Source organism: Elephantulus edwardii, unplaced genomic scaffold, assembly GCF_000299155.1.
Source record: "Elephantulus edwardii isolate Elephantulus edwardi_28Jun2011 unplaced genomic scaffold, EleEdw1.0 scaffold00016, whole genome shotgun sequence".
In the NCBI taxonomy this organism is placed as follows: Eukaryota; Metazoa; Chordata; class Mammalia; order Macroscelidea; family Macroscelididae; genus Elephantulus; species Elephantulus edwardii.
The window spans coordinates 14,188,737-14,216,564 of record NW_006399766.1 but is presented as its reverse complement, the minus strand read 5'-3'; the positions used below and the strand labels follow the sequence as shown (position 1 = coordinate 14,216,564).

General features: G+C 41.7%; 1 protein-coding gene across 2 annotated transcripts in view; it reads left to right on the top strand.

Moving 5' to 3' along the window:
* FRMD7 (FERM domain containing 7) overlaps positions 1-27,828 on the top strand; it is an 85,843-nt gene that overhangs the window by 39,041 nt on the left and 18,974 nt on the right. Inside the window, exons 2-5 of one of the 2 annotated variants that reach the window (XM_006881800.1) lie at positions 8,566-8,670; positions 9,646-9,688; positions 12,401-12,479; positions 17,001-17,098. In XM_006881800.1, coding sequence (XP_006881862.1) covers positions 8,566-8,670; positions 9,646-9,688; positions 12,401-12,479; positions 17,001-17,098 — 325 coding nt within the window. The remainder of the gene's footprint in view (positions 1-8,565; positions 8,671-9,645; positions 9,689-12,400; positions 12,480-17,000; positions 17,099-27,828) is intronic. The other variant, XM_006881801.1, reaches the window with a different exon arrangement.

Genomic DNA, 27,828 nt, shown 5'->3' with positions numbered 1-27,828 from the left:
TTTACTTGGCTCCACAGTCAACACTCTTGGTAACAGCAGCCAGGAAATCAGGAGACGAATTGCATCGGGAAAGTCAGCTGTGAGGGACCTCTCAAGAGTACTGAAGAGCAAAGATGTCAGACTGGACACTAAGGTGCGCCTGACCCAGACTATAGTCTTTGCAATTACGCGCTATGCATCAGAGAGTTACACAGTGAATAAGGATGATAGAAAGATAATTGATGCCTTTGAGCTGTGGTGCTGGAGAAGAGTGCTGAATAGACCATGGACTGCTAGGAGAACAAACAGATTTGTCCTAGAGAGGGTGAAGCCAGAATGCTCCTTAGAGTCAAGGATTCTGAAGCTTCGTCTGACATACTTTGGGCATGTTGCAAGGAGGGACTGGTCCTTGGGAGAGTGGAGGGACAGCGCAGGAGAGGAAGACCCTCAATGAGATAGATTGATTCTGTGAGTGGAGTGGTGGGAATGAGTGTGTTTGACACGGCGAGGTTGGCACAGGATAGAACAGCATCTAGGCCTCTTGTACATAGGGTCGCTATGAGTCGCAAGTGACTCAATGGCACATAACACAACAACTACTCCAAGATGATGCCTCTCTGGCAGTTCTAGTGCAGTAACTGCTCCAAGGAAGAAAGTTGGGCAATCACCTCAGGAAACCCAGTCGAGAGTCAACTATGAGTCCACTCCAAATCAATGGCAATGAGCTTGTGGGGTTTTTTTGTTTGTTGGTTTGGTTTTTGTTTTTGTGGGTTTTTTTTTTTAAGTTATAATGATGTTGCCTATTGACCCAGTTACGAGAGCTTTTGTTTTCTTTATGTTGAGGTATAATTAATACTGACAGCAATAATTATTGATCTTCTGCCATAAGTGCTTCACATAATCTTCGATTTCTGTATGCAAGATAGTATCATCTGTATATAGCAAGTTGCTGATGACTCATTCTCCAGTTCTGCAGCCACATTCTTCTTGATACAATCTTCTCAAATCATTTGCTCAGCATATAGACTGAGTATGGAGAAAGGATACAACCCTCCCACATATCTTTCCTGATGTTAAATCACGCAATACTCCCTTGTTCTGTTTAAACAACTACTTCTTTGTCTATGTACAGGTTTTGCAGGAGCACAGTTAAGTATTTTTAAATTCCTGTTCTTATCAGTGTTATCTATAATTTATTATTGTGATCCACATAATCAAATGCCTTTGCATAGTGAACAAAACACAGGTAAACATCATCATCTTTCTAGTAATCTCTGCTCTGAGCCTAGATCCATCTGACATCAGCAATTATAACCCTTATCTTTGTCCTTTTCTGAATCTAGCTTGAATTTCAATTGCTTTGTGTCTTCCTATTCACTGACCACCTTTCACATGCATATGAGATAAGTGAAAATATCATAGTTTGAGTCTGGCCTACCTTCATCCTTAATGTGATATTTTTGCTCTTTATCACTTTAGAGAAGTCCGTGGCAATATTAATAGATCATTTGGTTTCTTGACGATGCTGCCATGAAACTTGGTTATGGATCAAAGTAGAAGAAAAACCTTGGCAGATTCAATATTTTTTATTTTTTATAATACATCATACACATATACAAACATACAAAAATACCTTAAAGTTTTTATCTTCAAGCACATAAATTTATATTCAAGTGCCAATCTGTGGATGAAGGATGAAGTCCTTTTCTTTACAGACTTCTGATTGGTCTTTTCCCTTTTTTTATTCCATAAACCATATCCATAATGCAAATCTATGATTTCTAGTATTGGTTCATTTAATATGGAACAGGAATGTAGACACTTGCAAAGCACTTTCGGTATAGAATCTTGCCTGATTTTCCCATATTTTCTCTCTTAATGGTTTACTGCTCTCATATCCTAAGCTACTTTGACAGCATGTTTTGGGGAATCCCCCTTGAGCTTTGCAAAGCGTTCAGCCTAGGCTTCATAGGAACAGCTCTTGCTTTTAGTGTTCATAATTCTTTTGATCTACATGTCTACCTAATTAAATTACCTAATTACAGTAATAAGGACAACTGGCTCAGGAAAATAATTATGTGTAATCGCAGAACTCTGTCAATGGGTGTCAAAGGCAGTGTACTAGCCATGAGCTTTCATATGACATGGACATTTGCCCCTGTTTCAAAGAAGGGACAGAATATTCTGTGTGTTATTGAATAAAAGTTGGTTAATAGAGTTTCTATTGTTTTTTAGTGATTAAGAAAAAAAATATAAAAAAAAAGAAAAAAAATATAATGCAGACATGTACAGAGTCAAAAGTTCAATGTCCCCCTTAATCTATCAACTCTCCTGGGATAACTGCTATTAGTAGTTAGGCGTATATCCTTCCAGACTCTTCTCTATTCATTTGCTTATGCATGTGTATCATTTGAGTCACCTGATGTGTCAGGCACCATACATATTAAAACCTGACACATCAGCACTACTTCCTGGAATGAATCAAGTTGAATGTTTTGATCCATTCATCTATTCACTCTTTTCCAGTCATTGTGTTTGATGCCAGATATTCCAAGGTATGGTTTCTGTCTTTAGCTACACCAAAAAGGCAAGTCAATCTACAATTTACCCCAGTTCATCCCATTAGGAAACTGTTAGTGTTATTAGGTGCCTTCAAGTCAAGTATGACTCGTAGAGACCCTATGAGCAGCCAACCTGAACCCTGCCTTATCCTGACCCATCCTTGTCATCTCCAGCACTCTTGAGCTCCTTGCTGAAGTCACCGTGTCAATCTCTCTTGTTCCTCTCCTTCACTGGCCCTTCATCTTTCCAAGCATGATGTCCCTTTTCAGTGAATAGCCTTGCCTAGCTACATGTCTTTACCATCCTTGCCTCCAAAGAGTACACGTCGACCCAAACCTACAGCTGCTGAGTGGATGCCAAATTACCAGAATCCTCCCTCCGGTTTCTAAGGCTGTAAGTCTTTGCAGAAGAGACTGCGAATCTTCTTCCTGAAGAGTTGCTGGTGGAATCCAACGGCAGACCTTTTGATTAGCAGCCTGATATGTGTTATACTGTGAGTCATCTTCTAGTGATCCTGTGAACAATGCATCTGAACAGCAAAATCACTGTGTCAATTTATCTTGTTGAAATTTGTTGTTGTTAACCCTCTACCCTTCCAGGCAGCTCTGGTGGCCTAGTGGTAAGAAACTGGGCTGAAATCCCAGATGTACACAGTTCAAATCCACCAGCTGCATCACAGGAGAAACAGGGACCATCTCCTCTTGTGCAATTTACTGTCTTTGAAAACCCACTGGAGGGTCAGCTATGGATCAGTTTTGACTCGATCGTACACAACAACCACCACCCTTCCAATCATAATGTCTTTTTTCAAGGACTTGTCCCTTCTAACAACATGCTCAAAATATGTGAAATGAAGCTTTATCATCTTCTCCTCTACGGAGCACTCTGGCTGCACCTTTTCTGTGTTCTGTTTGTTCTTTGAGTAGTCCAAGAGATACTCTGTATTCTTCCCCAGTACCACAGCTCAAAGTCATCAAATCTTCTGTCATCTTCATGTCACTGTCCAGCTCTCAGATGCATTGTTGCTATGTGCCATCCAGTCTATTACGACTCAGAGCAATTCTATGCGCAACAACTCTGAGCCCTGCCCTATCCTGAGCCAATCTCACTGTTTCAAACACACCTACCTCCATTACCCCAGTGGCTGTGTCATTCCATCTCATCTAGAACCTTTCTCTCTTGCTTTGTTCCTCCACCCTTCCAAGTATGATGTCCTTCTTCAAGGTCTGGTCCCTCCTGGCAACATGCCCGAAATATGTGAGACAGAGCTTTAAAATCTTTGCCTCCAAGGAGCAACTTGTTTTCACCCTCTCCAGGATAGGACAGGCTCTCAGCAGTCCATAGTATGTTCACTACTCTTCTCTAACAGCACAACTCAAAGACATCAATTATTCATCTATCATCCTTAGTCATTGCCCAGCTCTTAGATGCATAGCAAGTAATTGAGAAGACCATGGCCTGGATTAGGCACACCTTAGTCAAACATTCTTCTAAGCGGTATAGCACTGGTCTGTCCATTTGCTGTACAACTCATGGTTGCTGTGATACCAAACACTGTGACATTGATGTGTCAAACGTGATAATGGTTACCCATGGTGGACAGTGTTTGGTGGAGCTCCACGATTGAAACAAGCTTGGAAGCAGGAGTGGCACCCACTTCTGAAATAGCCTGCTTCCAGAGACTATGAACTTGGAGAAATGATGAAAGTTACACAAGTGTTCAGGTCTTCCATCCATAGGGTCGCTATGAGTCATCTATGACTCGATGGCACTTAACAACAATAACAAGTCTCTAGACTGATATCATCACTTTTCAGTACTCTGAAGAGGTCCCTGATAGCAGATTTTCTCAATGCAACTTGTCTTTTGATTTCCTGACTGCTGATGCCATGATTGTTGATTGCATAGCGAGTAATAAGTAAAGCAGGATTAAAATCCAGGCTCATATGCACAAATTGATATGTGACAGCTTTAGGTCACATAGAAGGTATATAATATAGATGACTTGGTAGACTGGTTTGTAGAACTAATCACTTTAGGTAATAATTGTATGAGTAGATGAAATGGAAGCTCACACAAATTTGTCTCAACTGGTTATGTTCCACTTTGTAAATTTGAAGTTATAAATACTAGTAAATACTGCTCAGCTTGTTTAGCCTAATAATAACAGCCATATTATATTATTATTAATAATAAAAAGACTGGACTGGAGTGGACTGCAGGGAAGTCAAGAGCAGGACGGAGTTCAAGATTGCTGTTGTGTACCATCAAGTGGGAACCAACCAATAGCAGACCCTCCAGTGGGTTTTCAGAGGCAGTAAACTTCACAGGAGGAGATTGTCCCTCTTTCTCCTGTGGAGCAGCTGGTGAATTTGAACCCTGAGCCTTTGGGTTGGCAGCACATCTCCTTATCACTAAGCCACCAGAGCTCCCTATAGTGGGAGGACTAGTGATAAAAAATTTAGATCCACTACAGAGTCTGACTAGGGAGGGGGATGATGGTGTTTTGATGGTAAAATTCTCAACTGTCATGTGAGAGACTGGGTTGTTTCCAGCCAACATACCTCCAGCAAAGCTACCACCCGTCTGTCATTTGGAGGTTTGTGTGTTGCTATGATGCTGCGCAAGTTTTCAGAAGAGTTTTTGGTTTGAAACAGAGGAGGTAAGGGTGGGGGAAGACCTGTTGATCTACTTCAGAAAAACTCATTGATCACAATGTCTGATCATGAGGACAGCATTAGGCTGGGCAGTGGTTCACCTTTGCAGAGTGAGAGTGAGTGTGTGTGTGTGTGTGAGAGAGAGAGAGAGAGAGAGAGAGAGAGAGAGAGAGATTGGAGTTGTGCTTCATCAGCAGGGTTAGGGTTAGAGTAAGGGTTAAAGCTGGATTTAGGCTTAGGACTAACTAGACAGTAATTAATAACCACATCGAGGAGCTTGATTAGAACTATGAAAGAGTCAATTTAAACAAATAGCAAACAATTGTAAAGAGTATCAAAAGCCCAGAAAAGGGGGGAATAGGAGTTGGTTGTATATACAGAGAGATATTATGAGAAAGCCGATCAGAGGATGACAATTCAGGAACTGGATCGTAATGGTAGAATAAAATGAGAGGCTGCCCGTTGAGACAGAATCAAGATTTTCCCCATTATGCAATACCTTCCACATGACTAGTTGGCCAAGTTCAAGGTGTACTGTGGAGGACTGAAGGGAAATGCCTCTCCAAGAGACAGGGGTGGAGAGTTGAGCAAATAAGCGTGCCTGACCTCCAGATGCAAAAATGCCAACGGCTTTTCGAGCCAGTTGGCAACCAGTACAGCGATGGAAGAATCAGGGATTAGTCTTCTAAACATGGGATGAGATCTTACAAAAGGAAGCCTTACTTGGAAGCCTTACAAGAACGGCCATCTATCCTTTGTGACTGTAGAAACAGACAGACAGACACATGGAATGTGGCAGCGCTGATGGAAAGGATTAAGTGCCTTGACGGAAAATAAGAATAAAAAATGAGGGGGAGAAAAAAAAAAAAAAGGAAAAATCTTCAGTTTCCTAAATTGTTTGCAAAGAAACTGGAGTCTGTGAGGGAATTTGGTCTTCAGGAATTGTGTGTGTGTGTGTGTGTGTGTGTGTGTGTGTGTGTGTGTTGGGAAAAGTACTGCTGTCATATCTATCTCTTTAGAAAATTTTTTTTTAATAAAAATTCCATGGCAGCTCCTTCTCTGGAGGACTTTAAAAATAGGAGCGATTTCATCCGTCTGGAATGGTCTGTGGCAGTACTTGCCCAAGGCAAGTTTGCCACGTAGGCAAAAAAACCCTCCTCCTTACTGGGTACCCCTCCCCTATTGTCCCTTGGCCACCCTCCCCCACTGACCTCATTTTCCTGGGGCCCCAGCTCCAATGTGACTTCTCACATAAAATCAAAATCCCCTTCCCTCAGAAAGGCAGCTTCTCCTCTCTCCTCCCCATTGCCTCCAGGTGCTTTGGGGATAGGAGAGGTTGTACCCTTTGCAGCCTATTTTCATTTCAAAATAGGAGGCATGGGAGGTGGGGGGGGGAGGTAGACGGGTTTTATGGCACCATGACCCAGTACAGGGAAGTCCAAACAGAGAGCAGTATTTTTGGCCAGTAAAGAAAGGAAGTGCGGTGGGCCTCCTTCCTGGAAGCTATTAAATCCCAGATGTGGGCTCTAAGGGGCGTGGTGCTGCCTTGAGGAAGAAGGTGAGCTTAGGGTGGGGGTTTTTATGGACTCTCTGACCTCTCAAGGTTACTGGTAATTTGTAAAGGTCGGTGATTTCCATCTACAGTCCCCTGATTGAACAGCTGCAGCACCATAGGCCCTGCATCGCTCTGCTTTAACTAGAGGGGCTTTCAGTAGCCTGTCTTTGGGCTTCGATGCCAAGGGCCAATTTTCTCACCGTAGGCCTCCCTGCAAACAGTGATCCTCAGACTCCACGACGGTGGCTGCTGAGGATCAGCGGCTGCCATCGCATTCAGGGCAGAGACTTCCAAAGAGTTCATCAAAGCATTACTAACAATCTCAGAGAAGCTTAAGAAAGGCCTGTTCGGTGCTAACAGTTAGCAGCGTGTGTTGGCTTCTGGAAGAGCATCTGCCGGGCTAGCCCTTCCATGCCAGATGGAGTTTGCCCTTCACAGATTTTTTTGGTGAAGGTGCACGAAATTCATTCAAGGCTTTCCTATAGGTAGAGTCACATTGGAGCAAGACACATTCAAGAGCCCCTTCTGCGTGCCAGGCCTTTTGTGAGGCCCAGAGAGAAACAAGACAAAGAAAGGCCCCTGTTCTGAAGGAATCCAGACTAGCAAGGGAGAGAAGATTATTTGGTGTAAGCAGCACCTGGTTTGAGGCAAGCAGGGGTGTTGTGGGAACACAGAGGGCCTGCCCTTGGCCCAACCTGCTTCTGATAGGGATCAGAGAAAGTTCTCCTGGGGAGTTGGCGTCTGAGCTGTGTGGGAGGAAGCCAAACCAAAGAAAGATGGGCAGGGCGGTCTGTGGAGAAGAAACCACATGAGCAATTGCATGGAGGCATTAAACAAGGTGACGTGTGTGTGGGGAACTCTGAGCAGGCTGCGATTATTCTTGAGGAACATGTCAGGCAGGGAGCAAGAAAGGAGGCTGGAGAGGTAGACAGGGTGAGGCCCAGAGGGAGGGCTTATCCCCAGCGCTGAGGACTATTCACTTGTCTCTAGGGGAGCCACAGAAGAGAGTTTTAGGGTCAGATTTGCATCTTGATTCTACAAGCTGCCAGTTTTGGGAATATCATTCAAATTGTCTGTGGGATGAAGTGTTTAGAGAGTTCATTTAACAAGAACCGATTCAAAGGAATATATGATTAAGTATTGCCTGTATGACAACAGTCCAGAATAAGAGGTGCACAGCAAAGCGGATTGGGGGAGGGGTGGGAGGAAGGGAGGAAATGGTGCAAGGAATGAATTTTTTTTAAGTGAACTTGGGGGTTAGGGATGAATGAAAATGCAAATTTTTCTATAAACTTTCATTAAAATCACAATTTTTTTAAAAAGTTGATTTGCACCTCCTTGGAGGCAAGGGTTCTGAAGCTTCATCTGACATACTTTGGACATGTTACAAGGATGGACCTTAGAGATCATGCTTGGGAGGATGGAGGGACAGTGCAGGAGAGGAAAACCCTCTATGAGGTGGATTGATTCAGTGACTGGGGTAATGGGAGTAGATGTGGCACAGGATGGAGCAGGGCTTAGGGCTCTTGTACATAGGGTCACTATGAGTCACAAGCAGCACATAACAACAGCCAAAGTTAAGGCAAAGGCTGTCTTCCCCCCCCCCCCAGCAGATTTATCATTCATGAGACTCTTTTAGGGAGGTCCCTAAAACTATAGCTTGAAGAATCTATGTGAAGATGTCAGGGACATTTAGCAAGTGCTTCCAGAAGCTGGTACTGACCAAGAATCTTGTTTGACTCCACCACCTACCCTATGCTGTCCTAACAATAGCAACTCAGGGACCTAAACTGTGCTCTTCATTTTATTTAGCAAAAGTCACCTGGAAAGGCGCTCTTTAACCTGAGTTGCAGCCATTTAAATCTTGCGGAAAAGGAATACTTTGGATTAGAATTCTGCAGCCATTCTGGAAATAATGTAAGTTGGGTTTGTCTCTCGAATTCCTTGTAAACAGGAACTGAGGCCAGCAGTGTGGGGCTCAAATATCAGATTGAAAAATTAAAAAGGAAAAACAAATCACTTATACCCTTGCAATTGATCAGTTTAAACGTGGATTCACATGGACATCCTCCCCAACAACAATTTGTTAAAAATCCCAGGAGAATGTCAAACAAAAGCCTCTGTCCCATTCTCCTATTGTTTGTGTTCTATCTAGTTTGACTTTCCAGAGGCTAAACCGCAACCCCTAGGATTAAAAGTATTAAATTCACCACAGGATATTTGAGGGAATGTTGTCTTCCCTCCCTCAGCTCCAAACCCTTCCCCATGGTCCTTTCCTTGACATCTCTGTAATCTGGTCATCTTTCTGCAAAGCCTTTTAACATGGCACATAGGGCCTGTGGCATTCAAAGGTGGAGCCAAGTGCACCCATCATTGTTGTTGAGTCCCAGGGTTTTCAGAAGCAATAAATGATATGAAAGGACATTACCCATCCTTCTCCTGTGAAGCAGTTGGTGGATTCTAACCACATGCTTTCCGGATAGCAGCACGGCTTCTTGCCACTAAGCCACCAGTGCTCCCTTAGTCTTTATGGCAACTAATGAACTTTGTATGTGACACCTTTGCCATCTTACTGAGGCAGAGGTGCAGAGATGCTAAAATGCCAACAACCAAGTGTTTCTAGATCGACAGTGTTCATTATCAGAGAAATACACTAGGGGGCAGACTGAGTGTGGTGATGTTTGGTCCTCTCTCTGACTTGACTTTCTAACTAGCTTTAGAAGTCTAAAAGGCTCTGTCTGGTATTTCCTTTTTTTTACATTTCATGCTGACTTTTTTCTTCTAAAAAAAGAAATCCAAGAAAAACCAAAACCCAAATGTCTTACTCAGTACCATGTTCAACCATTTTTTTTTGTCTTTTTGTTTGTTTGTTTCCCATTATTGTTATTACAGGTTTGGTTGGAACTTCTCAAGTCCATAACCAAGCAAGTAAAAAGTAAGTATGGAAAAATCATTTAAGAGATGGAGTTGCCAGTCCCAGCTTGAAAACATTTCAACAGTGCCACATGATTTTTCACCTTAATATAACCAGAAAACAGAACTTTGATGTATTCTTTCAAGCCTTCATAAATCCAGGAAATTGAGTCATTTAAAAATCATTTTCGTTTTTGCCGGAGGCAAAGGAAATCGTGCTGCTGGGTCTTTGAGTCAATCGGAAGGACCCTGGTAGTTCTACCACTCCGTGGATTGGTTCTAGGAATGTGGCTCAAGTTCCGCACTGTGAATCTTCATGCGTCTGTGGTGTCAAGCCGCCATGTTGCTTACCTTCTGTCTGAGGATGTTTTGTTTTGCCATGTCTTGGGCATTGTCCTCTTATTTCTGTTCATATTGGATCTCCTTCTATGTACAAAATAAGGAGCCCTTGCGGAAGTTGTAAGTTAAGGCTGGGCTGCTCACTGACAGTGCTCAAAGAGTGGAAGATAGGCAGTCTCCTCCTGTGAAGATTTAGAGTCTCGGAAATCTCATCCCGGGTGTTAGGGAGTCAGAAATGATTCCACAGCAGTAGGTTGGGTTTGGTGTGCATGAATTACTTCCTCCCAGCAGGTGGCAACCTAGTTCTCAAATCTCACTGTTTTAGAATCGCCTGGGTTTATTGCTAAAATGCAAATGCTTGTGCCTCCAAACCAAATCAGTTATCAAGTTCTGATTCTGGTACTGGGCAGAGCTGTACTCCATAGGATTTTTAGGCTGTAACCTTTTGGAAGTAAATTACCAGGGATTTTTTTTTTCCTGAGGTACCTCTTGGTCGACCCCAACCTCTAGCTTTTTGATTTGTCAGTTGGACATTTTCACAACCGGAGGACTCTAAGTGAGGAATTAGCAACGTGAATTTGAAACAAGTGTTTTGGTTGCAGGTGGATTGCAATCCACACTCTGAGCAGCACTGTTTTAGAGTTTCTTTGGCAGATTTTCTTGGAGGAAGTGCAACCAGTGCACTCCTTAGAGACGAGGATGGAGAAACTTTGTCTCACACACTTTGAGCATTTTGTCAGGACGGACCGGTCCTAGGACGAAGACATCATGCTTTGAAAGGTGGAGGGTCAGCAAAGGAGAAGAAGATCTTCACCAAGATAGATTGACACAGTGATTACAGAACTGGGCTTGAGCGTAACAGAGATTGTGAGGATCCTGCAGGACAGGGCAAAGTAGGGTCGTTATGAGGGGCAGTGAGCTTGACAGCACCTAAGAACAACACCCGTTCTTTACAAATCGGTGCTTCTCGGAGTTGTTTGTTCCCACTACACGCCCATCATCTGTCATAGTCTTCTTCCACCAATCCTTTTACTACTCTCAGATACCTTTCTTGACTACACAAACCTGACCACATCATGCTCCTGCTTAAAACTCTCCCATGGCTCCCAACTGCCTTTAGAACGAAACCCACATATATTAGCATGACATTCAAACCTCTGGACTCTCCTTGGCTTTTCTAGCCATTTTTATGCCACTCAACACGTTGCCTCCCTCCTTCTTCTGACTTTGACTAATTTCAGCTTTTAGGGTGTAAGACAAAATATGGGATGCTCAGTTTCAAATAAAGAAAGTGTACTTTTTAAAGATTTTAAGTACACCTCAGGTAATTACGGTTTATCTGAAATTCTAATGCAATAATACTGTTGAGTGCCATTGACGCAGTTCTGACTCCCAGTGACCCTACAGGGCAGAGTAGAATTGCCCCATAGGTTTCTTTGCATGAAATCTTTAGGGAGCAGATTGCCAAGTCTCTTCCCCTGCAGAAGCTTCTGGTAGGTTTGAACCACTGACCTTTAGCAGCTGAGCAATTAAACTTTGTGCCACCAGGGTGCTCCCGTTTTGAGAGCTGTGTTTTATATGCTAAATCTTCTAAGCATCCTCCTCTAAGAAGCCTTCCTTTTGTTCCTTCAAACTTCCCCCCCAGCACTCAAGGCTAACTGACAACTCTCTTCTGTGTTTGCCTTGTGGTTGTGTTATTGTCTGTGTAGCTGTTTGTCTCTTCCACCTGACTATGATATTTTAGTTGGTTTTTGGTGGGGGTTTTTGTTTGTTTGTGGTGTTTTTCCCCCCTCTCCCAGTATCTGCATAGCAAAATGCACATCAAAGGCATTTAACAAATATTTGTTGAACAAATGATGCTAATTATGCATACACATGGTTTCCTTTTGATTCAAATAAGCAGCTACATTATTTCACACAGGTTTATGGGATGTAGGGGCATCCAGCCACCTGGCTTCCAATTCCCTTTAGTTTTTTTTTTCCAATTCCCTTTATGAGATGCACCTGTACCACCTGGAGCTGAGCCCTTCTTTCAACCAGGGGGGCAAACCTCATGCAGCAAATGGTGCATTCCCCCGCCCCCCGCCCTAGTGGAACAACTTCTTAAAGAGGACATCCTAGGCACTCAAAGAGGCACAGCTTTATAAAAATAAACTCAAAGGGAGAGGGGGAGGCAGGAGGAGAGAGAGAACTTTGCCAATTGTTACCTACCTAGAGGCACAACCCAGAAATAGAAACACCTTTAACATGTAAAAATTTGAAATTTAAAAGTCTGTGGTAGGGAGTTTTGGGTGGGGGGGGAGAGAGAGATTGAGAGAGAGAGAGTGTCTGTGTATATCTGTAACTGTTGTGATGGACATTGAAATAAAACTTATGGAGATAATTGTGTTTTAAGATCCTAAGGAGGTTGTTTTCAAATTTATGGTGAAATTTTTCCCAGTGGATCCTGGACATCTTCGGGAAGAGCTAACAAGGTAGGGAGCTTACCTGTGTGTCCGCTGCATGATGTTGTTGCGGTCTTCTGTTCAGCAGGGAGGGGCGTAGAAGTCTCTTTGCAAGTCTTGGCTTTAAGTCACTCTCTGGGAGATGGTGCGGATTTGGAGAGAGGGAGGGCCTGGCTGGTCTCCCAGGTGTTAATCTTTCACAGGGCGGAGTATGGCAGGGAGAAAGCATGGTGGTACTTGGAGGAGGTAGAGAGCCTGCGTGCCTGCTTGGGTGGTACATGTCGTTGACTGCTGCAAAAATCATCATGCTTGCCTTCACTGCATTTGTGTGTCAATCGGAGGGCAGCTTGACAAGCAGCTGTCTGTTAGTATCCACAGATACAGAAAACAACAGTAGGTGTAGGTAGCTTAGAAAAAGCCTTAGAGAGAGGACGAAGCACATTGCATATGATGACAAACAGTTATGAACAAGACCATTCAAAATTACAATATAATTCTACTTCTGCAAAAAAAATATAGGCTGTAAGTCTAACACCTCTCCAAACTGTAGACTTAGACTCTCACACCTAGAAGGGATCTAAGAGATAATCCAGTTCACCTTTCTTCATTTACAGGTGAAGAAACAGGCCCTGGGAGCTAAAGTGACTTGGTTAGGATCACAGGACGTTGGCACTCATGTTCCCTGAAGTCCTCTTCCCAACACTTCCTCTTCCCTCTTTTTGTCCAAGGGGACTTCTCCGAGGGGCCTTCGTGGAAGCCATTTTTCACAAACGTTTCCTTTTCTCTTTCATCTGTGAGTTGTAGGCCACTTTGCCGATCAACTGCCATCTCAGTGTTAGCTTCAGTTTGCATTTGCCAACTTATTTCAGTTGATTTTTCAAATTGGAACCATTTTTGGTGGAGGTAAATGGTCTTAAAAGAGAGGAACGAACAGGAGAAAGAATGGGAGGGGGGGAATATGAGAAAATCAATGTGATGATAAATGATTCATCAGCTGTTCAGAGCAAGGATTTGGTATTTCTAGCAGGCAGCTGCCTCCTTAACAGCAAGGGACGTGTCAAATGACAAGAAGTTTCCCTTCTATGTTGCTAGGAGAAAAAAAAATCACTTGCCTTTTTGCAATTGAGGCTGATCATTCTCATATACATCCATATTTGACAAATGAGCAGAGATTAGGCTTCCTTTGTCCCCCCGCCCCATGTGGTCCATTTAAGAATATTTAATATAGTTGACTTTACAAGATACTCTGTTTGGGGTTAAAACGCAGGTTTCTGAGAGTTGTGTGCGAACATAATTCTCCTAATTGAATCACTCCTAATGCATTGGAAGAGCTCACAATTTGAAAGGGTTATAATGATGGATGCTTTTGGAAATTGAATAATCGCCTACTAATTTACCTGTTTTTTCTAATCTGGATTTTCATCTATCACCTGCAATTAATTTTGATTCACCACATTGCCTTGAAGGCTTAACTAGTAAAAACACTTAAAAATCCATCCAGATAGGACTTTGTTTAGAAAATCCATGCTTTATATTGGACAATATTATGTGGTTAGGTGCTCTCGAGTCAACTACAACTCAGAGTGACCCTAGGAACCACAGATCAGAACCTTTCCCAATGCTGCACCTTCTTCCTGGTCTCGATCAAGTCCATCTCATTGAGACTCTTCCTCCCATTCTCTGACCCTCACCCTTTCCCAGCGCGATACCTTTTCCCAAGAACTAACCCCTCCTTGACAATATATCCTAAGTATCAGCATCCGTGCCTCTTAAGGAGCGCTTCTTCCAAGATAAATTTATTTATTATTTTGGTAGTTCATGGAATATTCATTCCTCTTCTCCAACACCACACTTCAACGGCATCATTTCTTCTGTTATCCTTATTCATTATCCACTTTCATATGCACATAATGCAATTAAAGGCCATGGCTTGGGTCAGCTATGATCCAAGCTTAGTCTTTAAACTGACGTCGTTGCTCTTTAATACTATGGAGAGAGGCCCTCAACAGCAGATTTTCCCAATGCAACTTGTCTTTTGATTTCTTGACTGCTGTTACCATAGGTATTGATTGTGAATCCAAGTAAAATGAAATCCTAGACAACTTCAGTCTTTTCTCCATCCATTGTGATGTTGCCTATTTGGTCCAGTGGGAAAGATGTTTTCATCTTCTTGATATTGAGATGTTACCCATCTTAAAATTTGTAGTCTTTGCTCTTCTGCAATAAGCGCTTCAAGCCTTCACTTTCTGCAAGCGAGGGTTATGTCATCTGCATAAAGCAGGTTGTTTATGAGTCTTTCTCCAATCCTGATGCCACTATTCTTCATCATAGAGTCCAAACTTCTTGAATCATTTGCTCAGCAGACAGATAGGATAGTTCTGGAGAAAGGATATAACCCTGGTGCACACCTTTCCTGATTTTTAAGCCACATCATGTTCGCTTGTTCTGTCGGGACAATTGAGTCTTGATCTTTGTAGAGACAACCACTTGTCTGTTAGCCATCCTGCAGTGGTTTGTGTGTTGCTGTGATGCTGGAAACTATGCTACCAGTATTTCTAATCCCAGCAGGTTCATTCATGGCAGGCAAGTTTCAGTGGATCTTCCAGAATAAGACAAAACTAAGAGACAGGACTGGACATCCACTTCTGAAATAACAGGCCTTCAAAAACACTGTGGATGCACAGCGTAGATACTTAATATATGTTTTAATGTGGAAAAGTTCAGAACCAATATTTTACTATGGAAGAAAGCAGTCAGTGGGAGTCTTGAGAAGTTGACTCTCCTTCAAAAGAGATTTCAAAATGTAGGTGAAATGCTATCTGGCAAAGCCCTGGGCCCCAAACCAAACTTGCTGCGGTCTAGTCAGTTCTGACTTGTGGCAACTCTATTGGACAGAGTAGAATTGCCCCTATAGCCTTGTCAAGGCTATAATCTTTACAGAAGCCAACTGCTTTATCTTTTCCCCAGAGTTGTTTGTTTTATTGTTATGTGCTGTCAAGTCTGAGCCAACTCATAGCTGACCTTTCAGCGAGTTTTCAGAGATAGTGAATCATACAGGAAGAGATTGTTCATCTTCCTCTCACGGAACAGCTGGTATTCGAACCAGTCGGCAACACAACTCCCTACTACTAAGCCACCAGAGTTCCCTGGTAGGTTCTAACAGCAGTTGTGCTTTGAGCATTTCAACTAGTGAACTACTAAGACTCCCTTCTTTGGATATAAACCTCCATTCTGTCAGTCCCTAATGTGCTGCCATTCCAAAAAACACGTGGTTCGAATCTACCAGCTGTTCTGTAGGAGAAAGATGTGCAACCTCCTTGTGTGGGTTTAAACTGCCACTGAAAAGTCACTAGAGGATCAGCTATGAGTTTGAACCATGAGTTGGTTCCAACTCAATGGTACGCAACAACACTGATTTTTTAGGGAGCTCTGGCGGCATAATGAGTTACACTACTAACTGAAAGTCTGCCCATCCCTAGCAGTTCAAATCCACCAGTGTCTTTGTGGGACAAAGAAAGATAGGCAGTCTCCTTCCATCCATCTTACAGCCTTTGAGATCCTATGCAGTGAGGGTTTCTACGAATCACAACAGAATGGGTGGCAATGATTTTTGCACTTCATGAGTTGGGTGCCGAATGTCTTGGATCTAACCCTCAAAACCCTCACCCACTGCTATCAAGTTTACTCTGATTCTTAGTGACTCTGAAGGATAGAGTAGAACTGGCCACAGGATTTCCAACACTGTGAGACTTTATGGAAGCCAAACGCCACACCTTTCTCCTTCAGAGTGACTGGTGGGCGCATTGGAACCACTGACCTTTTGGTTAAGAGCTTATCCACCCTGCTACAAGGAACATCTTTAGTTTCTACTTCTACATTTCCACTCTGTGCAAAGCACTATGCCGTGGGCTCTGGTGACAGAGAGAGGGTGGTCCAGGCAAAAGCCAAAACCTAGGCATAAATATCGCCTCAAACTCTTGATTCCGGAAATACAGTCTGGGAGAGGGATAGTCCGGATTCAGAGAGAGACGTGTATGCCAGCCACAGTTTCACTACCTTTGGGGTGATATGGTCGGGGTAGTCACAGTCAGCTGGCCTCACTCTCTTCATAGCTGTCAAATGAAGGCCTCATTCCTGCCCTGCCAATCTTGTAAGTTGTTATATCAATGAGTAGTTTCTTTGGCAGCTTTTCATAAACACAGCAGCACTGGCCTCCTAGGGCTGATTCATTCTTGTTGAGTCTCCTCTGCTTTTTCTAGCTGTTCCTGTGGCTTTGCTACATTGCCAACTCCCTCAAATTGGTGGGTGGATTTGGTCAGGGTGATTCCTAATGGCTGTCAGGCCTGCCAAAGTGCTGCATCAGTAGCCTTGTGGTCTGGTACCGGGCTGGGGCTTAAGCAAAGACTATGTATTACTCACTGCCCCCCCCCCAAAGGCACCGGGAGGCCGCCCTTTCTTTCTTTAATCAACTTGCATCTGAGAGAAGGGAAAGACTTCTTTCTTGCTCCTGTTTTCTTTCTCAAGATGTTTTTCCCCCTAACTGCTTTGCAGGTATCTTTTCACTCTTCAGATAAAGAAGGACTTGGCTCTAGGACGACTTCCATGTAGTGACAACTGTACAGCGTTGATGGTGTCTCACATCTTACAATGTAAGTAGCAAATATCTGCTTTGCGGCTGTCAGCCAGACAGAGAACGGGGCTGAGCACTGCCTGCATGCCCTTCCCTGTGTTAGGGCTTAGCCGGGAAAGCAAGCCTGGGAAAGACGAGGGGTAGAATGGTGCAGCAGAAAGAAACCGGCCACTGTGGCCACTGAGGTACGGCTTGGAATCCCGTCTTTACCACCTTCTAGCTGCTGTAGCCTGGGTTAACTTTTCTTCCTTCTCTGAGCCTGAGTTGTCTTGACCTTTAAAACAGTGACCCGAATACCTTCTTACAGAGTGGTCGTGCAGATTAAAAGGAAATGTTGGGTTTTTCTCGCACCTCGGCCCAACCTTCCCCTCCCACTGCTCTGGGCTTGCTGTCCAGGGTTGACTGGGACTAATCCAGGCCAGGACTTTGTCAGGCAAGCCTCCATGCCCTCTAGGATACATCTCTGATACGTGCCTTCTGCAGCACACTGTCCTGCTGGATGTGATTTCCCTGTTGCTCTTTATCACGTTGCCAGAGAACAAAGCACAGAGTACAGCAGGTGGGGTGAGGTTAAAACGGAAAAAGGCCCCAGGCATCTATTAAGGTTCTTCATGCCCTAACAGCCAAGTAGATTGTACCAGACTGAATAACAGGGCAGGCAGGGAGAAGGAAGCCTGGAAAACAGTGGGGGTCTGCTAGGCAAAGGGTGACTGTGGACAGGCCAAACAGCAGACTGACTGTTCTTACTGCTACTAGGACAGAGTGAGGAAAGCTGGAGATACTGTCTCTCCTCCTTCTCAAGGCAGCTGGACATTCCCTCCCAGGCAGACCTCCCAAGCATAGGCTGTTCTTACAAAGCCATAACATCATCCTGACCTCTGCCCCTGTAACTTTCTGACAGTTCAGAAACGATAGAGGAACTGATTTCACTGGGAACACGCAGAACAAAGTGCTTAAGTAGGGACTGTGTTGAAATCTTTGGGTGTTGAGAGTCTCCTGACTGGGAGGTAAAGCGAACACCATGATCTCAGGAAGGTAGTGGGGGGTGAGAACAGTAATAACCGGAGAAGGCTTACAGAAGGGGTGGATTTTGTGCTGAGCCTTGAAGGCACGCCTTGGAGACTTAGTGAAAATCGAAAGGAGCAACATAAAGGCAATGATGGTAAGACAAGAAAATAAGAAGGCCTAAGTGACCCCGTGACGCTCAATGATAGGGCATATGTAGGAACAGAAAGCGTAATTTTGAACAACCTTGAATACCAGAGACACTATTTATGTCAGATATTGTGCTTGACCCTGGAGGGAGGGAGCGAGAGGCAAGAGAATGAACCCTCCCCATGAGCTGCTAATATCCTGTTCAAGTAGACAGGAGACTGGATTCCCAGGGCAGCCTTAGAGGGAGAAGCTGGATCCCCTGTTCAGCATCACGGATTTGGGTATCCTTTAGCGGCTATTGGAAGTATGACTCTCAATGCTTCAGCTTTTCTAAGTCAATATTTTGCTTGTCAGTGGAAGGTTTTTTCCCTCTCCTCATGGAAATTCAATATATTGTAATTTGGAGGTAGAAAATGAGAACAGTGTTGATGTAATTACCCAAAGGTAGTTCTTCACAAGGGATTATCAGACTCTTTTTCACTGGATTCCAAGTTTAGGTCCAGAACAGAATCAGACTCCACATCTGTTAGTTCTTTTATTCATTCATTCAGTAATATTTGTTCGGTGGTTGTTATGGCCCAGGCATTCTGGGCCCTCCATATTCTGACCTTCTGATGTGCTGCATCTCTCTTACACACCTTTCTACTTTAGTCTGTAGCTTTTGAGTTGCTTCCAACTCATGTGGAGCCTACAGGAAGAGTAGAACTTCCCCCATAGAGGTTCCAAAATCATATTCTTTACAGAAGTCAACTGTCACATCTCAGTCTCACTCATGGAAGGGAGCAGCTGGTGGATTTGAACCATCAATACTTTTAAGATAGCAACCAATACCGCATTTTAAGGTAGCAACTAATACTTCATTTAAACAGATGAGAGAGAGAACTGTTTAAAAGGGATATATGAGTAGGTATTATTGTCATGACATGAGTCCAGAATGAAGGCTGCGTAGCGGAGTGGACTCAGAGGGAGGGATTGTATAATAAAGAAAGAATTTTTCTTTTACTTTTCAAGAAGAGCAAACTGGGGGGGGGGAGGTTGGGCACGGAGAAAAGTGCAACAATGAATGAATGGAAATCTAAAGTCTCTGTAAACTTTCTTTAAAATTAGTTAAGAAAAAAAGATAGCAACAAAATGAGTAAACGTTGAACTATCAATTCTCCTTTTAAAATCAATGTACAAACAGTAATTGTTTATGCATATACTTAAAACCTATGGATAGTGAGTCAGTTATCACTCATTAAAACCCTATAAAGCAAAGGAGAATTACCCTGTAGAGTTTTTCGATGCTATACAATTTTATGGACTCAGGTTGTCATATTTTTCTCCACAAAGTAGCTGGTGGGTTTGAACCACTGACCTTTATGTTATCAGCTGTGTGCTTTACTACCACAACACCAGTGTTCCTTTCTAGCCAAGTATTCCCTCCCAAACACAATTTGTGCATTAAAACCCAAAAGTCTCCCTCTTATGAATCCTCTTAACAGTTCTTGGTCATTCATTCAAACAAAAATGTATAGAGTATCTACTAGGGACCAAATAAAACAGGCCTCTCTAAGCCTTGTTTATACAAGAAACAAAACAGATAAAGATCCTTGGCCTCACCTTCTGGCCATGGAGGAGTACCAGACAATAATGAAAATACGTACATCAGTCTGACTTATAGACTTGAATATGTTAGATCGTCCTACGGATATACTTGCTCTGTTTAAAAGTAGGTCATAATTACTACAGAGAGGACTAAAGCAAGAAGGGTAAGAAGATAAAGAATGTAGAGGTCTGTACTGATTTATTAAATAGGATAGTCCAAAGGGAGCTCTGCTGGCCTAGTGGCAAGAAGCTGCACTGTAATCCCAGAGGTGCATGGTTCAAATCCACCAGAAGCTCTGCTGGAGGAGGGGTAATCTCCTCTTGTACTAGTCAGATCTGATTTGATGGTACACACAAAAAAAATTATAAACGAAAGCATTTTTTAAAAAATAAGATAGTCCAGAGAGGCTCCAGTATTAATATGAATATGCCTTAAACAAAGAGTTGAGGAGGTGGGAATTAAACCATGCAGATAACGGGTGGCACAGAGTTTCAAGCAGAGAAAGTATCTCATGCAAAGGCCCTGGGCTGAGAACATGGTTAGGGTATGTTAGAAACCTCAGGAAGTCCTGTGACTGGCTGGAGTTGTGTGAGAATGGGAGGAAGCAATTACAGAGGGTCTTGGAAGCTCTTTTATTTTTTATTTTTTTATTATTATTAATTTTAATAGACATTTACAGAGGTTTTGGATTTCCATTCATTCATTGCTGCACTTTTCTCCCTGTCCACCCCTCCCCACCAGCTCGCTCCCCCCTCCGAAGAGAAAAAAAATAAATAAAAGAGCTTCCAAAATATTGGAAGCTCTTTTAAAGATCTGGCACAAATGAGATGGGAAGACATTGGAGTGTTTTAAGTAGAAGAGTGAAATTATCTGAATTAGACTTTTAACAGAATCACACTGGTTGCTGTGGTGAAAATAAACTGTAGGAGAGAAAGTAGAAATGAGGAGACGAGGAGACTAGATAAGAGGTTGTTGCAAGAGAAAGAGACTGATATTTTAGGGGTTGATAGGTGTCCATAACGTTTGCAACCTTCTCTTATTGGTGATATTTATGCATGGCTATGTCTTGATTCTCTTCCTAAATTGCCATCTTCTTGCACGGAGAGGGAAACACAGTATAGTGTACTTTTATGCTTCAGATCAACATGGAAACATTGTGCTTAGATAAACAGAAGACTGAGTGGCGTGTGTTATGTGTGTGCTTGGTTACACAGAAAAGGAGCTCTCTTGAGCTGTAATTTACATACCATATAATTCACTCATTTTAAGTGTTCAACACAATGACTTTTAGCACATTGGCTGTTACGCAGCCATTACCACAAAACCGTTTTAAGACAATTTCATCACAACAGAAGAAATCTGAGGCACTCATTTGCAGTCACTTTTTGTTCCACATTGAGCCCCAGACAATCATGAATTTACTTTCTGTTTCTATAACCCACTACCTTTTCATTGTGATTTGAGTGAAAGTTTACAGAGTATATTGGTTTTTCATTCAAGCACTCAGACACATTGTTTTATAACATTAACTACATTACTCACCATTTCTGACTCTTCCCTTATTATATGGCCTTGCCTTTTCCCCATCTTAATAAGTTTCTATTATCTATTTGTGAATTTTTATTCCTCCCTCCCTTCACATCCCTGACAACCATTCAAAAATGATTCTGTATATACATTTTTCCTTTTTTTATTATACTAGTTTGTTTACAAAATTTGAATACATTGTTTTTCACACCAGATTCTTCCAATTACCCGCACCCCCACCCATCAAATTGTACAACCCCATGATCAATTCCCCGCACTGTTCTGTAGCTTTTTAGAATTATACAGTATTAATTTAGTCTTAGATAGTATCTGTCCTTTTGTGATTGATTGATTTAACTCAGAATAATTTCCTCTAGATTCATCCATGATTATTGCAGATTTCTTAGCATCCATAGGGAGTTGCATCTCTAGCTCTGGCAGTTCGAACCTACCAGCAGCTGGGGTCCATCTCCTCTCTGGTGATATACTGACTCAGAAGTGGAGGGTTAGCTATGAGTCAGTTCTGATTTAATGGCAATGAGTTGTGGTGCATAGTCCTCCACTGGGTAAATGTACCGTAGTTTAGCCATTCATCTCTTGATGCTGGACATTTAGATTGTTTCCGCCTCTTTACTATTGTAAACAAGGCTTCAATAAACATGGGCATTCGTATGTCAGTTTGTGTTAGAATACTTCTTAGGCTATTACTATTATCACATACCTTGTTACTAGGATATATACCTAGTTGTGAGATTGCTGGATCAAATGGTATTTCCAATTGAAACATTTTAAGGAAGTACCAAACTGCTTTAATCTCAGTTCACTTCAGTGGTTGCATTATTTTATGTTCCTATTGGTCTGTGCAATGCTGTACAGAGGTAACTCGTGGTTGCTGTGATGCTGAACACTCTGACACTGATGTATCAAATGTGATAATGGTTACCCATGGCGAACAGTGTTTGCTGGAGCTTCCCGATTAACACAATCCTGGAAGGAGGAGTGGCATCCACTTCCGAAATGGCTTGCCTTTGGAAACTCTGTGAACAGTGCTCAGGCCTTTCGTTCATAGGGTCACTATGAGTCGTCTATGAATCGACGACACCTAACAACAACCAGCAATATATTGTATACTCTATCTACACGCTTACCAGCTCTTGTTGTTTACTGTCTTCTTGAACTTTGCTATTGTTGCTGGAGTGAGATGACATATGATTCATACCTTTCTGATAGCTAGGGAACTCAGGTCTAGTGGGTAAGGAGTTGTGCTGCCAACCCTAAGTCAAGTGGTTTGAATCCACCAGCTGCTCTGCAGGATGTAGATGGACAATCACTTCCTGTGCAACATACAGCCTGTGAAAGCCTTTGGAAGGTGAGATATGAGTTGATTCCAACCCAATGGCACATAACAGCAATAATAATAGTTAACTATTGTCAATATTTTCTTCTGTGTTTATTGGTCATCTGAATGTCTTCTTTAGTGAAGTGTCTTTTTATGTCCTTTGCCTATTTTGTAATACTTCATTTGAGTTGACTTTTTAACTTGTGTCCAAGGCTCTAAATGTGCAGCAGAACACTGTCCATCTATAGTTCAAATGGTGGATTTGAACTGCTGGCCTTTCTGGCCTGGCAAGTTACCCTGTACGTCACCAGGGCTATAGATTTGCCTATTCTGGGAATTTCATATGAATAAAATAATAAAATGCATGGTCTTTTCCATCTGTATTATTTCACTTAGTATAATGTTTTGTTTTTTTTAATTTTAATATGTTTTACCACTTTTACTTCCCTGATGGTCCTCAAGGGACGAAGGAATTGCATAACCTTCCTTTCCTGTTTTATCATCCACTGAAGTGACCATTTTCACTCTGTGACTATAAATTTCATTTGCTTTTCTTTTTTAAATGATATTTGTACATGCACTAGCATGTTTCAGAGTAGTTCGTTCTTATTGCTGAACAGAATTCCATTTTTTGGCTCTACAGTAAAACCTGGAAATCTGGAACCTATGTAAGACAGAAAACTGAGAAGGAAAATTAAAATACTTTCTACTAAAATGAGCGAGATAAAATTAATATGGCTGTATCATGTCAAAGGCAGAAACCTTTCCAGACGTGGAAAACAAGTCCATTCCATCACATTCTAACCTTCATTGGTTTTACTATACTTCATTTTCTTTATCCATTTAGCTGGAAACAGAATATGGACTATTTCCAGTTTGGGCTTTTATGAATAAAGATGCTGTGAACACTGACACAGAGTAATTGTGTAGAATACATATTTTCATTTCTATTGTTGTTGTGCACTTCAAGTCAGAACTGACTCATAGCTGACCCTTCAGTAGGTTTTCAGAGGCTGTAAACTGCACTGGAGGAGACTGCCCGTCTTTCTCTCTTGAAGCCAAACCTGTTTTTTAATTAGAAGCACAACTCCTTACCAGTAGGCCAGCCACCAGAGCTCCCTAGTAAACTCAATATTTAATTATTACCTTTGTTGTTGTTGTTGTTAGATGCTATCGAGTCAAATATGACTTACAGAGACCCTATGAACAATTGATCTGAACTTGATCTTATCGCTGCAGTCACTGTGTCAATCAATCTCATTGGGGATCTTCTCCTTCACCCACCCTCCACCTTTCCAAGCAATAGACTCTCCTGGCAACATGTTCAAAGAATGAGAGACAAAGTTTCAACATCTTTGCCCGTAAAGAGCATTCTGGCTATACTTTTCCCAAGTTTAATTATTCTTTTGACAGTTCACAGACACCTGGATTGATTCCTGGGTACCTTGTTCCGTTCCATTGATCTATGTTTCTGTCACTGTACCAGTACCATGCTGTCTTAATTACTTTGACTGTGTGGTAAGATTTGAGATCAAGGAGTGTGACACATCCTACCCAGTTTTTCTTTTTCAGTAGTGCTTTGCTTTTCCAGACAAAATTGGAAATTGCCTTTTCCAACTAATTGAAGAATGGAATTGGTGTCTGTATTGAGATTGCATTGAACTTGGTAGTTTGCCTTTGGTAGAATAGTAATTTTCACAATACCGTGTCTTCCAATCCATGACAAAGGTACATTCTTACATTTCTCTAGATCTTTTTATTTCTTGCAGTAGTGTTTTATAATTTTCTTTATACAGGTTTTTTGTGTCTCTAGTTAGATTTGTTCCTGAGCATTTCATCTTGTGGTTAGCTATTGTGTTTGGTATTTTTTTTCTTATTTCATTTTCTATGTTCTCTTTGTTACTGCAGAGAAATCCAACTGATTGATTTTTGTGTGTTGTAACAGTTTTCTTGCTGAATTTTCGTGGTTTCTAATATACTTTCATATTATCTCATATAGAGATAATTTTATCTCCTCTTTGCCAATTTTCACTCAGCTTCTTGGATGTGTATTTTCTCATTTTCCATAATACCTGGGAAGTTTTCTTTTAGTAACTCTTTCACAATTTTTCTTTTTTTCATTGATTCTGTGTTTTTGCTCTCTTTCTTGGAATAATATCTTGCTTTGGTTTTATATGGAGTTTGAAGTAGTTTATTTCTTCTGAGTCATTGCTGGGATGGAATTTTTCTTGCATGAGATCCTCACAGGTCCTGAGTTGAGTGACCTTTGCTGAGGAGCTCAGTGCTCTAGGATCACGTAAGACAACTCATGCTGCCTGAAGTCCTCTCTGGCCCTCAGGTGGGAGAGAAGTCTCACATTGGCCATGTAGCTCACTGCTCCAGGGGAGGGAAGACAACTCACCCTGCCTGAAGTCTTCTCTGGTTTTGTGGTGGACAGGAAGACTTGCCTTGGTTAGGGAACTCACTACTCCTTTATTGAGTTGGTCTTCCCCATTAATATCAACTCATTGCCCCTTAAAATTCTTATCCAATCTTGCAAATTGTTTTTGCCATTTTGATCCCATATAGATAGATTTGCAAAGAGTAAGGCAGGCAGGTACACATTCTTTACTAGTTAAACTAAGCAGTTAAACTAGTTAAGGTTTAAAGAAGAATTGAATATTTCTGGTTTGAACTTTAAAGATTATCTCAGAAAAAAATTATTTCAAGAAAATAGTTTCAAGGGTTCACCCAATCTCTATGATCCAAGAAATTCTGGCTTCATGACAATTTAAAATCTGTTTTACACCTCCCTCCCCCTTTGATCAGTATTTTTCTCTGTAGAATCTTTAATCAAAGTGTTCATTAGTGGTGGCTGGTCCCCAATTATCCTGGCATTGTGGCAAAGAATTTAATTGTTTATGGAAGGATTTAACCTTACATTTTATTTCCTCTTTATCTTCTTTTATTAAAAATATTTTATATTTATTTGCTTACAAAGTTTGTGTACATTGTGTTGCTTCATTCACATTGTGTTTCATACAATCATTGCCATTCATTGTATTTTATAAAATTAACCTATGCCCACCATTGCCTTGTCTTCCATATCCCCACCAAATCTTTCTTGAGTCTCCTCTTTCTGTTACCTTCATGTTACTTCAGATAATAGAGACCAATTTGTTGTGCCTTGAATGACCTTTTGCAAAGTTTTAAAATCCAAGAAGTTTTTTTCTTTTTTATTAGAGATTTTAATGAAAGTTTACAGAGAACTTGGATTTCCATTATTCATTATTGCACATTTCCTCCCTACCTCCCCCCAGTGTGCCTTTCTCTTTGAAAAAAAATTCTTTCATTGTTGTACAATTCCCACCCCTACGCCAGTCTACTTTACTATTCAGCTCTCTGTTGTATTGCAAATAATGCTTAGGCATATATTCCTTTTAAGCAGTTCTTTCTCTCATTTGTTTCAATGCAGTGTACATTATTTGTTCCCTCTTTTTTAGTTTTCCCCCAATCCTAATGTCAGTCATGTTTTGCAACAGTGACATTATGCAGTATTTGTCCTTTTGTGACTGAGATATTTCACATAGCATAATGTCCTCCAGGGTTACCCATTTTGTGTAATATTTAATGAGTTCCTTGTTTTTCAATGCTGTGTAGTATTCCATTGTGTAAGTATACCACAGCTTCTCTATGCATTCATTTGTTAATGGGCACTTAGGTTGTTTCCATCTCTTTGCAATCCAAGAAGTTTTAAGATCCATTTTTAACTGAGAGGTAGGGTCAGATAGTTGGTTTCAACTCATAGTTGTCTGGTTCTGTGTCATCTTCACAGTTAGTTGTTGCTATGTTTAAGTCACGTTGTCAATCCATCTCTTCTATGTCTTCCTCTTTTATACTGGCCTTCTACTTTTCTGGGTATAATGTCCTTCTCCAGGTGCTGCTCCCTGATGATAACAAGTCCAAAGTATGTGAGGTGAATTCTAAACATTCTCACTTTACGGAGCTTTCTAGTTACACTTCTTCTGAAACCTTGCTTTCTGAGAGTGAGGAAGATTTGCCCCCAAACATCAAAGACTACAGACTTCAATATGGCTTACTTCTCCACATCAAGAAGTCTAAAATCCTCACCGATAGGCCAATAGGCAACATTATGATAGGTGGAGAAAGGATTGAAATTGTCAACAATTTCATCTTACTTGTATCCACAATCAATACCCTTGGTACCAGCAGATCAGAAGACATAATGCACTGGGGAAAAAAATCTGCTGTCAGGGACCTCTCCAAATTACTGAGGAGCAATAAGGTCAGTTTAAAGACTAAAATGCAGTGGATTTAGGCCATGGCCTTTTCAATTACTTACCCTGCATCTGAGAGCCAGACAATGAATGAGGATGACAAAAGAAGAGTTATTGCTTTGTTGCAGTTGTGATGTTGGAGAAGAATACTGACTATCCCATGTACTGTCAAAAGAACAAACAGATATGTCTTGGGGAAAGTGCACCTAGAGTTCCTAGAGGGGTTAAGAGCATCACATTTAGAAAGGTAGAGGAAGGAAAGCAAGACCCTCAATGAGATGAATTCACACAGTGACCCAGGAATGGGCTCAAGCATGTCAGAGATGATGGGGATGGCACAGGACAGGACAGGTTTTAGATCAGTTGTTCAAGGGTTTACAATGAATCCCATTGACTTTGCTGCTGTTGTTGTCTCAGATGCTGTAATCTACCATAATATATCCACAAATCTATTCACACTATTTGGATTATATGTGCTTTTAGAATAAATAGAACTGAACTATTGCACTGGGATCAAAGACTACCGCTTTCAATATGGTGTTCTCCTATTGAGTAAAATATACGGACTGTGGAACACGTAGTTTGGATATTATAAGACACTTAATTTGAATCCTATTTTTCAATTGTGCTTTAGATAGGTGACATGTTAATTTTCAGAAAATCAAGATATAGATGTACACCTCATTGCTGTCAGGTTGAGTTCAACTTACAGATGAACCTCCAGCAGGTTTCCAAGGCTGTAAATTTCAAGAGAGGACATTGCTTATCTTGTCCCTCAGAGTAATTAATGGATCTGAACCTACTGCAACTCTCTATGACTACATGGAGAGAGAGAGAGAGAGAGAGAGAGAGAGAGAGAGAGA